This window comes from Rhinolophus sinicus, chromosome 16, assembly GCF_057876585.1.
Source record: "Rhinolophus sinicus isolate RSI-liver-muscle chromosome 16, RSI-T2T, whole genome shotgun sequence".
Classification (NCBI taxonomy): Eukaryota; Metazoa; Chordata; class Mammalia; order Chiroptera; family Rhinolophidae; genus Rhinolophus; species Rhinolophus sinicus.
The window spans coordinates 21,092,205-21,106,474 of record NC_142516.1 but is presented as its reverse complement, the minus strand read 5'-3'; the positions used below and the strand labels follow the sequence as shown (position 1 = coordinate 21,106,474).

The 14,270-nt window shown below is 40.0% G+C and overlaps 1 protein-coding gene across 9 annotated transcripts in view; it reads left to right on the top strand.

The window, feature by feature from the left end:
• The window catches only part of PALM2AKAP2 (PALM2 and AKAP2 fusion), a 416,415-nt gene that overhangs the window by 226,603 nt on the left and 175,542 nt on the right, over positions 1–14,270 (top strand). For 6 of the 9 annotated variants that reach the window (XM_019734170.3, XM_019734168.3, XM_019734167.3 and 3 more), the window contains one exon: positions 4,112–4,807. The exons of the other annotated variants lie outside the window; for them this stretch is intronic. In XM_019734170.3, the coding sequence (XP_019589729.3) occupies positions 4,112–4,807 (696 nt within the window). The remainder of the gene's footprint in view (positions 1–4,111; positions 4,808–14,270) is intronic. 9 annotated transcript variants of the gene reach the window in all.

The following is a 14,270-nucleotide window of genomic DNA, read 5'->3' as shown; positions in this document are numbered from 1 at the left end:
TTTCCTACTGGTTCATATCCACCCTAGTTCACTCTTGAAATAGTATTGGCTGAGAACTGGAGGAAAATATAAATGCTTATTCATAAACAACACATTTAAGATAAATGTTCATGTCTCCTGGGTGGTCTTCTGAATGTCTAATAACATTCTCAGATGTGTATCCTTGAAGTCTAAATAATACCTTTGTGTTAAGCCAGAGCTTCTCAGAGTGTTCACCTGTGTATCCCTTAGTGGAGAAGAGAGTGAATGCAGACAAGGAATGTGGGACCAATCCTGAAGAAACCTGCTAAAAATTTGTGGTTCCTCTGAAGCCTTATGTTTTAGCTGGGGGGGAAACTACAGATGGATGCTGTATTTTATGGCCTAACATATCTAGGTTTATTTTATCATAAAAAATGTCTTAAAATGTTCTACCCTCATATTCTAAGAATATTTGGAAGAACAGTATACAACATGTAAATGTAAATATTAATGTGTAACCTTAATGAAACCATGTTACATGTGGTTCTGATCCAGAACCATGTCACAAAATAGTTTAAAATCACAAGCTAAAATAAATAAGATAAAAAGGATCTCTGTTCTTTACCTATATTTCCAGAAGGATACTAAAAGGAATCCAATGCATATCTCTGCCCAGAAGCACTTCTCATATTTCCTTTACTTCCCTCCACATATCACTGTTTCCAAAACATCATCTACCACCACAAAATGTTCCCTCTCTATCCATATCCCACACAACTTTTACTCTCTCTTCCATTAAACTCCTTTTTTCTCTACTCTTTATTGTGTAGCTCTACTTAACCCTTCTAGGAAAGAACTTCTCATCATCCCTCCTTTCTGTCCAGTCTCTGATTCTAGGAACAGGCAAAGACAAAATGAGGTTGGAGGTTAGGTTGGTGAAGGGAAAATTGGACCAGCAATGACAGCATTTTCATTGGTGAGCAGAGGAAGAGGGACTTCTCTAAAGATTCCCATGTTAATAATTTTTATCCTATCACATATGGGTATAAAAAATAGATTTTATTCCATATTCTTTATTGACTGCAGGTAAAGGTGTCATTTTGTTCACATATTACTGGATGTTTGGGAGATAATTAAATATTGTACCTACAACTGATTATTATTATGTCCCATGAGTGTGTTAATAATGATAGGACATATTATTTTAACCCCAAAATGTGCTCCTTACTATAAGTGTATTATTTAAAGAACCGACTTTTGGAGTCCATGCAAAATTTTAAGTGCCTATTCTATCTGATGACACATTTTGTGGAAAATCAGGAAATTACTGGGACAAATATTTCTCTTCATATCACCGTCACTGTGAACCCATGTACCTCTATGACAAATATTGGTTGGCCTCCTGTTGTGTCACATAAGGAAACTCAACATCTTTGTGCTGAACAGTGAAACTTTCAAAATGGACACGATGAAAATCAAGCGTTGGATTTTGCTTCACAGTCTTTTTAGTTAAGTCTTGACCATGAACAGATTGTATTTTTATTACACAAGCAAGTGGAATAGTATCATTACTGTTTTTGTTTAACCAGTTCAAACATTAATTACTGTATGTACCTTTTCATTGGTGTCATATTATACAAAGTATCTGTGACTAAATATAGACAACCAAATTAGACCTATCAATTAGTAGCATTTGTTTCACAGGTATGTATATCAGGTACCTTCTGTACAAAAGGCCTAAGGTAGGTGCTGGCGGGGAGGGAGAATCATACAAAGATGTCAGGAAAATATTAGTCTTCAAAGACCTTAAAAATCTATGGAGCTAATAAAACATTCCCACAAATAATTGTATTATGGAGTGGAAAATGTTGACTCCTTCAGAGAAGTTTAGAAGATGTGTTCAGAGATGCTTAAGGAGAGAGGGATGACTCAGAGATGGGAAGATCAAAGAAAGCTTACGGAAGAGGGAGCAGTTGACCTGGACATTGATGGAAGAGTCCCATTTGGATGGATAGACATGCAAAAGGACATTTCAAGAGAAGGGAATCTTACCAAAAGCAGGAAAAGTTTAGGTATGGGATGGCATTATTTGGTTGTGCTAGAGGGAAAGTGAATGATAAAACATGCTGTTAAAAAGAGAGTTTGGATCTTCTTAACACAGTTGGAGAACTTACAGTTATTCAGAAAGAGGTAGGGACTCGAAGGCGATGAGAAGCAGAGACATGACATGAGTCCGGGAGACTTCCAATGGAGAAGGGGTGAAAGGCAGTCCAGGCTGAGTGACAGCAGTCACGGAAGCATGTGGAGTGTCCTGGGAATAGTGAGAAATTTGTTCTGGCTGGAGTGTCCATGGAATAAGAGGGGCTGCAAGACTAGTCTAGAAAGGAAGGTTGCAGACAAATTCCCTAGGGAATTGATTGTATACCAAGCTAAGGAATTTGATGTTTATTCTACACAGACACAGGTTTTTAAGTAAGGTACAAACTATGGGCAGGATGGCGCATAGGCCAGCAGGGTCAGCAGACTTTTTCTATAAATGGTCAGATTATAAATATTTTAGACTTTGTGGACCATATATGGTCTCTATCATGTACTCCTTGGGTTTTGTTTTACTTTTTCCTTCCTTCTTTCCTTCTTTCTTTCTCTCCTTCCTTCCTTCTTTCCACCGTTCCGTCTTTCTTTTGCTTTATACAATCTTTTAAAAATGTAAAAACTATTCTGTGCACCTCTGGCCGTACAAAAACAAGCCTCAGGCTCCTTTGGCCCTCTGGCCATGAGAAGAGACAAGTGGCAGGTAAAATCGGAAACAAGGCTATTGTGCAGAGAGCAGAGGAGGGTCAGCGTAAGGTAGTGGTGATAAAAGTGATGGTGAGGCGACACATGGGGATAGATCTGAAATAGAATTGCTCTCAGCAATTGTTTGGCTATGGGTACTAGGAAGAAAAGGACAAGTCAAGTGTGATTCTGAAGCTTCTTGCTTGAGAGACTAAGTGGTACTGGTATTATTTACCACCAAGACTATGGGTGGAGTTTTGAGAGATGATGGATTCAGTTTTGAAATTGCAGAAGTTGATGTACCCATGGATCACCCAAGGAAAGGGTGCCTGGGGACAGTTGGCTTTATGGCTCTAATGCCCAGTTTCCTCCCTTCCAGAATGTGTCTTGCAGGGAGCCTCTGAGGTGACAGATCTGAAAGGATGGAGTGTCCCACGAAACTAGAGCACAGGAAAGAGCTGGTCCTTGGGAAGCCCAGACTGGTAGCAGAATTTGGGATGAGTTGGAGAGGGTGAGACTAGAGCAGGAAGACCAGGTGGGAAGCTCTTGCAGAAATCTAGAGGAGGAAATAGTGTCTCAGACTGAGTGGTGGCAGCGGAACAGAAAGAAGGTGACACGAGAAAGTAGGATGGCACAGATCCCGAGGACTTGGCTCTGTGCACATGGAAGAAGAAAGAGGCCGTCTGGCATTTTCGTCCTCAAATTCCAGTGTCATGGGATGACGGGACCTCTTGTTCTTTTTCTGGTTCTTGTTTCAGAAACCTAGCTAAGTGTCAGAAGTAATCACAGAGCATATGGTCTGACCACCTTAGTAGCTTTTCAGTTTTGCAAATATTCTATTTTCAAGTACAGTGGAGGCTAGCCATGTCCCATGTGCAGAAACCTTTGGGTAGTCTCCTTTAACAGAAAAGGGAATTGTAGAAAAAAACAGAACACTTGTGGAAAGAACTTCTAAGAGATTTAAGATTTTGGAACTAGGATGCATCTTCACCAAGGCCATTAGCATTGTCTGTAAGCCGAGGGTAAGCTGTCAATCAAGGTAGACTTACATGTTGCCAGCCTCCCTGCAATTCGTTACACTGGATATCTAAACAGTCACTGATGGCCTTGTTGTAGCAAATCTTCTTTAGACGTGTAAGTGCCAATGAGATATGGTACCTCTGTACATCTGTCTTCCCAGTGCATTAAGCTGCTGTGTTAAAATACAAATATAACCACCACTGTCCACAACGTGCACTCACGCTAACACTCAAGATGCTTGGCAGTTAGACTAGAAAGGGCACAAAACCATTTTTTTTTTGTCTGTTTGGCAATTAACCATTCACTGGCTTTTTTTGTTGTAACATGCACTTCCTTTCTCTTGTTTTCATTCAAGCTGTGTACGCCATGGAAATTAATGTGGAGAAAGACAAACACACAGGAGAGACCAAGATTCTCTCTGCATCCACCATTGGCCCAGAGGGGGTCCATCAGAGAGGCGTCAAAGTCTATGACGATGGTACCAAAGTAGTGTATGAGGTACTCTCAGGAGGCACCGTAGTAGAAAACGGAGTGCACACATTAAGTTCCAAGGATGTAGAAGAGCTTATTCAGAAGGCTGGACAATCAAGCTTAAGAGGAGGGCACGTGTCAGAAAGGACTGTAATTGCAGATGGGAGCCTCAGCCACCCTAAAGAACACATGCTCTGCAAAGAGGCCAAGTTAGAAATGGTACATAAGTCTAGGAAAGATCATTCTTCCGGGAACCCAGGGCAGCAGGCCCAAGCCCCCAGCACTGCAGGGCCAGAGGCAAACTTGGATCAGCCAGTCACCATGATTTTCATGGGCTACCAAAATATCGAGGATGAAGAGGAAACTAAAAAGGTGCTAGGCTATGATGAAACCATCAAGGCTGAATTGGTCCTCATTGATGAAGACGATGAGAAGTCATTGAGGGAGAAGACAGTGACGGATGTGTCCACTATTGATGGGAATGCAGCTGAGCTTGTGTCTGGGAGGCCGGTCTCAGACACCACAGAGCCCTCATCCCCAGAAGGGAAGGAAGAGAGCCTGGCCACAGAGCCAGCCCCAGGTACCCAAAAGAAAAAGCGCTGTCAGTGCTGTGTTGTCATGTGACCACTTCTTTCTTCCCTTTTCTTCTGGGCAGCCTCTGTGCTCTTCACTTACGTAGACCTCACTGTTACACTAACTGCAATACTGTGAACTGGAAGCAGACACCTGCCTTGCCTTGCAGTTGGATTGCTTTGATCTCTCTCATTTTGTGCCCCTTTCATTTTTCTCCAGTTTCCTCACCTGAGAGACAACGTGCATGTGTGTGCTTCATTCTTTCCAAGAACTTGCTTTTCCTCTAAACTTTTCCTTGTGTCTTCAAGACTGAATCAGTTCTTTACTGCCTGATGGGAGTGGACTCTTCAGAATACAGCGAGTTATCTAGTAGCCTTAATTCACTTGACCGGAATCAAACCCAGTGGCCCCGGGGGGGTTCATTGTGTCGTGTGTTCCTATACCGTGCTCACACATCGCCACGTGGCTGACTTCACTTGCCTCCTTTCCTGTGGATCTTTGCTTTTATATCTTGTGTGGCAAAATGCTGTTGGCTCTAGCTGGTTGCTAGTGTAGCCAAAAGTGGATCTTCCTTAGTCTGTCCAACCTAGGGTGATGCTTTTTGCTGCCTTACATAAGCTTCCAGATTACAGTATCATGCATCTATGGCTTTCCTTCTGGTAAAACTGAAATCGAAGTTGATGTAAGAGAAAAGAACCCAGTGTTGTCACAGCTGAAATGTAGGGACTGAGTCCATGACCTCCCTATCAGCGGCTGTCTCTCTTTCATGGCTTAGCTAATGGACCCTTTGTATAAGAAGCACCATTTTTTTAATTTTCTAAGGACATGAAACAAACATTGTTTTAAGCATCAGTAGTGACCTCCAAACTTAGGCAAATCCATGAGCCTTGCTTCTATTCTCTCAAAAAAAAAAGGAAAAAAAAGAAAAGTAAATTTTTATATTGTTTTCTTTTTCACGGATATTTTCTGATCATGTTAATCTATTTTCAATGACGGGATCATTTTGAGGAGTATTTCTGCAGTGACCATATTTCTAGAAAAGTCTTTCTGACCTACAGGGGTTGCTGTGAGGCTCCCACTTCATTGAGGATGGTGCTGTAACTGAATTACCTGTTCATCTCAGCTGCCCAGTTGATGACAGAGCCTTACTTCTGGACTCTTTTCTTTCTGTCCCCATTAGAAAGAGCATGTTTCCTGTAACGTTAGCATGTAGGTTTATCCACCCCTCAAAATAAATTTTAAAATGTAAAAAAAATTTAAACGATTAGGAAAGACCTGTCTTCTCAACATTAAGTACTTAAATTCCTTCCACAAATGCTCATTGAGTAGCACATAGCTGAGCTTCTTAAAACATGTTTCTTAAACTTCTGGAGATTTCAGAACATCAAATAACAGTTTTTATTTAAAACACAAAGAACAATTGTTTAAATAAAGTCTTAGCAACCTCCCCCCAAAGCCAACAGCCACACGTATGGTAAAACCAAAGGGAAGCAAGTTAATAAAATAATACTTAATAATAAAATATAGATGTAACATTTTAATTGATTTTAATAACACAGATATCTTAACTTCATGTTTATTTGCTCAAATGCACATAGCATTGTTGCAAATAATTCACAAGATTATCTGTATTCCATGGAACATAGTTTCAAAAAATATGCAGCAAGACATACTACATCAAGTCTAACTTCTGTGGAAAATAGATGAGGAAAAAAAATAAGGTAGTCTTGGAGAATTTTATCACAGAACCAACTAAATTTGCCCTAAATAGCTTGCTCGGTGCCAAATCTAACTATTATTATTTTTCATTTCTTGGCTTGAATTATATGTATTTCAATTGGAAAGGGAACAAAATACTTTTTTTATGTTCAAAGTTAATTTTTCTCAAATAATTGCATTTTAATGAGCACAAAGTGAGTCATTTTATCACCAATATGTAAACAAAAAAGTAAAGAGGGAAAAATAAAGGAGCTAAGTTCTGCTTTCTAAGATGATTCCATCCATGGCTTGGTTTTGAATAGTTGATAGAATTACCTCTAAAACTCAGGTTTACTAAAGAAGCTGCAGTTGAACAAAACTGCTCTATTATCTAGAAATAATAACCTGGTTTTGCTGCCTATAAATCTCACTACTACTCAGATTCACGCTTCTCAGTAAATTGTCACTTAAGCATCATTAAAAGGTTAAATAAAATGACATGCCAGATAAACCTATTTACACAGAAAAAGAAAAGTTTCAATGTTTTAGACAATCTATTATTTTAATTCTTTAAAAAAGGAAACTCTAAAAGGTTACCATAGCTGATCTTTTTAAAATTCACTTGGGGATTAAAACTATTCAGTATATTTTATTTTTAAAAGCACAGTGAGTGGAATGGTAGAGTTTAGAACCCTTGGGCTTGCTGTGTGATAAACAGAATCAAGTCTTCTAGGACAGATAATTCCCTGACGTGACCCGCCCTTCCTTCCATAAGTGAATTAGTTTCTCATGAACCTCTCACAACAACGCTACACAGAAGATCCAGAAGACCAATGAAAATCGGCACCCTATCATCAACCAATTAGTACAGGGATTAGCAAATTATATGAATTAGTTCTCTCTATACTTTTACTATATTAAAGCCTATCTTTTAATGGTTTTTAAAGTAAGATGTGTTACCTTTATCAAAATGATCTGTGGCCACAGTAAATGCAGGTCTGATTGAATATGGCATATGAGTATATATTTGCATATCTTGCATCATTTTCCTGTCATAATGGGGGATTCAGACTGAGTCAGTACTTTGATGGGATGAGATTTATAATCCCATCTACAGCAACAAGTAACTACCCTTCATAATGAAAATGTCAGCACAGTTGTGATTGTGCGCATTCTGCCCTCCCTGCTGTCATTGGACTTCTCTGTAAAAACTTTATTGTGTATGCAATCCCGCCCTTCAAAAATACAGGGTATTGACTTACATAACCAAACTAATTAGAGAATCAATAATGAAGCTGCAAAACCATGGTCTTTTTTGAGCTAATGGTTAGTTGGACTGTCTTTTAAAGTCATATAATTAGTTCTCTTTTAAATGAAAAGAGGAGAAAGAGGAAGAGAAGGAATATTCCATTTGTTCATAAATTGTTTTTCAGTGGCATTGAATTAAAGATCCTTTAATGGTTAAAATGATAAAGTTTAACCTTACATATCCTGAAAAATCTTAGTGACTTGTATATCCTTGACTTTTTGGTTTGTTTGCTAGGACAAACTAAGGGGACTTCTTTTTTTTTTTTTTTTTTTTTACCTGTACCTCTTTTACCCACAAGGATATTAATTCCTTATAGAAACAAAAATTAGTTGGCTCTAAAAGTGATTTGACAATGTCCAGTGATGTCATAATATTGGGAGTAGACGACAAGGGGCTGGAGATTTCCCTTCTAGCCAAACCCAAAAGATGGTTTCTTCAGTCTCCTAAGCAACCTACAATTATTAAAAGACTTTTAGGAAACTCAAGCAAATTCTGGAGTTCATTTTATTTCACTCCTTTCTGAAATATTAATAGACATGTATCTGCTTCAAATTCTCACCCATTCCATCTTACTTCCTGGCGATAAGTGTGTTTTTCCTACATGCAAGTAGGATATTTTATTTTGGTTAGGGTCAAGTTTTTATAAAAGGGGCGAAACATAGACACATATAGATTCCTAGAGATCTCTGGAGCAACGTGTTCAGGCCAAGTGTGAAAATAGCTTATTTCTCTTCACTTCTATAGAATTTCATTTCAGGGGACCACAAAATACCCTTGACAATGACCATTTATTTAATTCCAATGACCGAATAGGTAGCAAAAGAGGAGGGGAGGGAATATGGTGATAGAGTCAAAAATTGAACCACCTAACTATTTGTTCCTTTTTATTTATTTTTATTTTTTTTAAGGAGGGTGCAGCTCACAGTGGCCCATATGGGGATTGAACTGGCACCCTTGATGTTATTAGCACCACGCTCTAACCAACTGAGCTAACCGGCCACCCCTAGTTGTTCCTTTTTAAAAAGCATTAATTCTGTCCATTTAAAACAGATGAACATAGACAAAATATGCTTTTTTGTTTTTGTTGTTTCATTTTATTATTTTTCAATTATTGTTGACATTCAATATTATTTTACATTAATTTATATTAATTTCAGGTGTACAGCACAGTGGTCCAGCATTGGAGGACTTTTTGTTGCTCTTACTCAAATCTAGAAATTCAGCTGTCTCTATTTGTCACTGGGCCACCCCCACCACCTCCACCCTACGCCCCCAAGCCCCCCAAGCCCATCCTCCAAAACCCCACCCCCGTTGTGAAGTTTAACTCACCAAAGGCCCCTATTCCTTGTGGGAATATTCTCATCTCTCGAAAAGTTACTTTGTTGACAACAAATTCCAAGGCAAGCCGTTTTATGTTGTTACTGAAATCACAAATTCTCAATATAGTTCAGACATAAGTTTCAGCAACTTTGTAAATATGCAATCTTTTAGGAGCTCCTCAATTTACTAATCAAGGTATATAGAACTCCACTGATTGGGATAGAAACAAAAAGACCCTTTACGCTGTTGGATAATACCACCAGCACGTACATGGAGTTACGGTACATATCACAGAACAGCTCCAAGTCGTGAGCAAGATGGGGTCTTTGATTCCTGCTGCCAGTGCACCTTCATTGTGTAGCCCTCGTCTGGTCTTAGCAGGAAAACTTTCCTGCATTTCCTAGGGAAAAAGAAAAGTCAGTCTTTTCTGAGCAGCACAATGTAGTTATGTGTCTGTATTTTCCTAGCGTCAGCCAACTCCTTAATAAAATTCCCACTCTAACAAAAACCAAAATACTTATTATTTGAATGTAGAAAATGATAGAATAAAGATTACATCCTGAAAGTTTCAAAGGGCAAGTTCACTGGGGAATCCTCAGACCAGCCTTGCCCACCCCCTTAATTTTTTATATGACTTAAATAGGCCTCTGCTTCCCCTCTCCACTCCAGTTGAACATAAGGTCAGAACTGTAGCGCAAAAAACCTGCTTTCAATGTGAAAATATGTCATTTTGGGGACTGCAGACTTTCTACATCTAAGATCTGGACAGCCTTAACTTTTGTAAAAAACAGTTTTTCAATGCTCTCTTCTACAAAGCAGGAACATATGTTTCCTGAAATTAATGACTTTTTTATATTTTGTGACTATTTTCTAAGTTTCTATAGGTTGAGGTGTGAATGACCATCTTCTCCCCATATTGCCTCTTACTAGTCACCTGGGGCTCTTTTTTGCAAGTAAGTCACTGCATTTTTATCAAAAGAACAGTACATTTCATGAACCATAGAATTCTCCCCAGACTTCAGGCAGTCCTTCTGGAGTTAAAGAACAGAGATACAGAAAGAAAAGAATTACAGGGTGGCTTTCTTTTTATTTTCCTATGGTTACTGTACTGTATGGTATATATGTTTACAGAATGTACCTGCCTTGTGATGTTAACAAAATGAATGACAAAAAAAGTTCTGATGTGCCATTTGAAAGTTTGCCTTAGCGTCGCTGTTTATGTTCTTCTTTTCTGTCCTTTTCAAAAACACAGGTTGTATTCCAAAGCTGTATTAACACAACATTCTCTTCCCCACCCCTACCCAGCCCTCTCCAGAGCTGTGAATTTCATCACAGGAGCCTTGAGGCAGAACCTGGCAGGTTTGGCCCAGTGGGACTAAAGTGGGCATCGCTTGGGCATTGCCTCTGCCTGTGTACCAAGCAAATGTTCTGTGTTCTCACCTTAGCCTGCAATATCACACTCTGACATTCCTGGGGGTAAGCCACATGCCCTCCTGCAGCCCTCCCCAGTGTGAAGGAGGTGAACTTGTGGACCCCCTACCTGGGTCTGGGAGCTTATTTTTAAGCACAATTGGCATAGCTTGAAAAAGCAAGAGAGATGGACTTTGAAATGGTGTGATTGAGTCGTAACTGATGTGTGTACTCGTTCATTATAGTCTAAGACGAGTAGCATGCTATGGGTGGGAGTAAGGAGTGCGATAGAAATGCAATATTTTACATTTATGTATTTTTTTAAGGAAAAGTATTTTTATAATTAAATCTATATGCATTATGAAGCCTGAGTTTGAAAACACCCTTGATTGAGTTATTTCTCCATTCCATTAAAGTAACCTTCTGGTGAGTTCTCTAGCACTAGCCTGGACCTGGAGCGGGGAGGACCATGAACAAAGGTTCCGGGATCAGCCCTTGTGCCACGATTGCATGAAACCCAGTGTTTCCAAACAGACCTAGATGATAAGATCAAACGTTCTGTAACTGTCATTAGAGAAACTGTGTTATATGGCTTGAGAGCTCTCTGGCTACACCTATAATGATCTTTTGAAAGGAGATAGCTCTTTTAAAACGTAAGCCACGTCCAGCAATTATGAAAGTCCAACTCTCACATATTTAAGGAGTCATTTCTACATTTGAGGTTAAGAGACCACTCACTATGGTGCATTTGAGTAATATATGTGACATGGTGAGTCACAAGCATGTGGCCATCGTAGTCTATACAAACATGTGTAAACCAACAATATAAAACTTACTAGGTATTACTGGGACTGCATCATATTTTCAGAGTTAATAGAGACAGGAAAGAGTTGTCTTTATCCATTCATACAGGAGATGCTGAATATTTAGAGTTCTTGGATTCCCCCCCACCCCCCAATTTTCTGCCGAATTCCTGAGTTCCCATCTCAGTCACACTCAGTTTCATGATCTTCGCCCACACCTGCTCCTCTGTCTCACTGACAGAACAGGGCGAGCCGCAGCGTCTGTTCACCACTCCTGATAAACGGTTCCCAGGAAGCATCCTTTCCCAGGATGGGCCCCATGTCTAGGGCTCTGAAAGACCAAGATCCTTTTTCGAACAAGGCCAGGTCATAAACACTCTCTCCATTTCAAGAAAAATAACCCCTCTGATTCCCATACAAATCATTTTAATTCCTTCATCTCCAGAATCCCTCCAACAGGCCCAACACAAGCCCCATTGCAAACTAGTGTCATGGAGACAATTTCCAAAAATGAAAGAACTATGCAACTGCCTGAAGGTGCTAAGGGAGAGCCAATTTACTGTAGTTTCTTATCACTATGGAACCTCTCGGTTTCTAGATGAAGTGGGCAGGGAGCCATCCAGTCTCTTGGTTTTGCAATGACAAGTCTTTATGTATAAAGAGGCCACTGGGCAATGCCTGACCTGAACTATTCTGTGTGCCGCTCCAACTCCAATTCTGTGATACCCTATTTTGGCAAGTGGAAAGAGTTCTATCCTTTGTGGGGTTCTGGAACATTCTTTCCTCCTCTCAAGCTCCTGACTTACTAGAGTTAAAATCATGCAGGGGTTCCAGAAAATGTTGTGCGTGATGCAGCTTTTCAGTGAATGTAGGTTGTTGATGGAATTTTCAGCTTTAGCAGCTTACTTGGGGTGAGTGACGTCTCTGTAAATACATCCATTTTGTGGTTGGTTGGGGGGTGGGGTGGGAGCCTGTCGTGCTTACTCTGAATTAGACTTGCTGGGCTAGCTGCTGTACTTTGTAACCTGAAGTGTACTTTGACTGTTCTGTTTCCTTCAGATGAAAAACAAAACAAAAACTGACTTCAGAAATAACACTGCCAGCGACAGCCGATGCTGTACTTGTAGCTTCTCTCTGTTCCTCTGTACAGTATTAACAGACAATAAACTGCCTTTTCACTGCATCTACCTCGGTGTGTCTGTGCCCCGATTCTTTCCCTTCTCACCTGCCACGAGTGGACATCAGGCCAGGCCATGTTGGGAGCGCCTTCGACCGCTCACTAAAACTAAACACTAGTCAAACTTGAGTAGGCTTCAGAATCACCCGGATGTGGAAGCTCAGTCACACCTCTGGAACTCAGATTCAGATTCCTGGGTCGGGGCCTAGTAACCTGCATTTCTATTAATGTCTCTAAGTGATTCTGATACATGTGGTACCTGGCCCATCCGTGGATTTGGGTGTCCCTCCGTGGGAATCCCTGCGGCCTGCCTGTTCCAGCTGGTTTCCATACTAACTAATCCAATCTCCCAACAGTTCTTCTCTCTCACCTGCTCTTGCACATCTGTCTCCGCACCTGTCGTCCTTGTAGGACCCCGGCAGCGGCATTGACTGTTCCCATAGGTCAAACTCAGGCTGCCCCTTAGGTTATATGGTAAGCGTTCATCCAATGCAGTCTTCTAAATAGGAGCATCTGAAGACACATGAGGACGTTATTATTCTTCTTTATCATTGTATCCTCTTTACCTAGAATAGGGTCAGCAAACTTTTTCTATAAATGGCCAGGTAGTACATATTTGGGGCTTTGTTGACCAGATGTTTTCTGTCACAACTACTCAGCTCTGCTAGAAAGCAGCCATACATTATACATCAATGAATGACCGTGGCTATGTTCCAATAAACTTTATTTACTAAAATGGCCTTTGGGCCGGATTTGGCCTTCCAGCTTGTAGCTTGCTGACCTCTGGCCTCCAACAGAGCCTGGCACATAGTAGGTCTTCAATAAAAAGTTTAAAAGTTATTGCATGAAAGAATGAACAGAAGGCAGATGTGATCCCACCTGTAAAAATGTCACAGAAAGTTGTTTTCTTTGAGGATATGAAGTAAATGAAATCATTTGGGGAATTCTTATCTGTTTGGGTTCCATGGTGGATATTTTTCTTTTGATGTCTTTATGCATGGAAGGTAACTTTAAAGATTGAAACTTGAATGGTGCTTTATAGACTGATCAAACTGCCGGCTGAAACGAATGAGAGTTTCAACTAGTAGAAAGCTGAGGAAGTGCAAGGACATCTTGTCCTTGTCAGAAGTGCTGGTGATAATAGAACTGGATGGTCCCTAGGCTTCTAAGCATGTGGTCCAAGTGTTTGTGGAGCTAGATTTTGTCTGATACATCTGACACAGTGAGTGTAGATACACAGGGCTTTCGTTAATTATTCTCTTTGTTAATTGAAATATTCTTTATTGTGTGGACATATAGGCTGGAACCATGATAGCACATTACACATCCCATAACTCTAGGGCATACCAACAGTGACACAGTTAGTAGCTTATGAAAAGCTGTGTGCTTATGTTCATCCCTGTGTTGTTGTGGAGTTGAAGGAAATTATATGTACACAAAGCACTTTGTAAGCTGGAAGTAGATAACAAATGTTAGTGTACTTGTGATGTCTCCTTTCCTAAATGTAAAGATTGTAGAGTTTTCAGGTGTGTTTCAGAACCAGTTTATAGGGAAGCTGCTTTTTACTTCCTTGGCATGGTGACTGACTGCTTTTGATTATATCGAACCATATAAAATTGCCATTTGTAGGTCAATAATGTTGAATATTGACAGTTCCATATAGTTCAACCTAATAATTCTATTCCAGGTTTTATTTCCCATCGTGGAGGGCAAAAGATTACCAGATGAATTCTATCCATAGCAGGAGGAATAT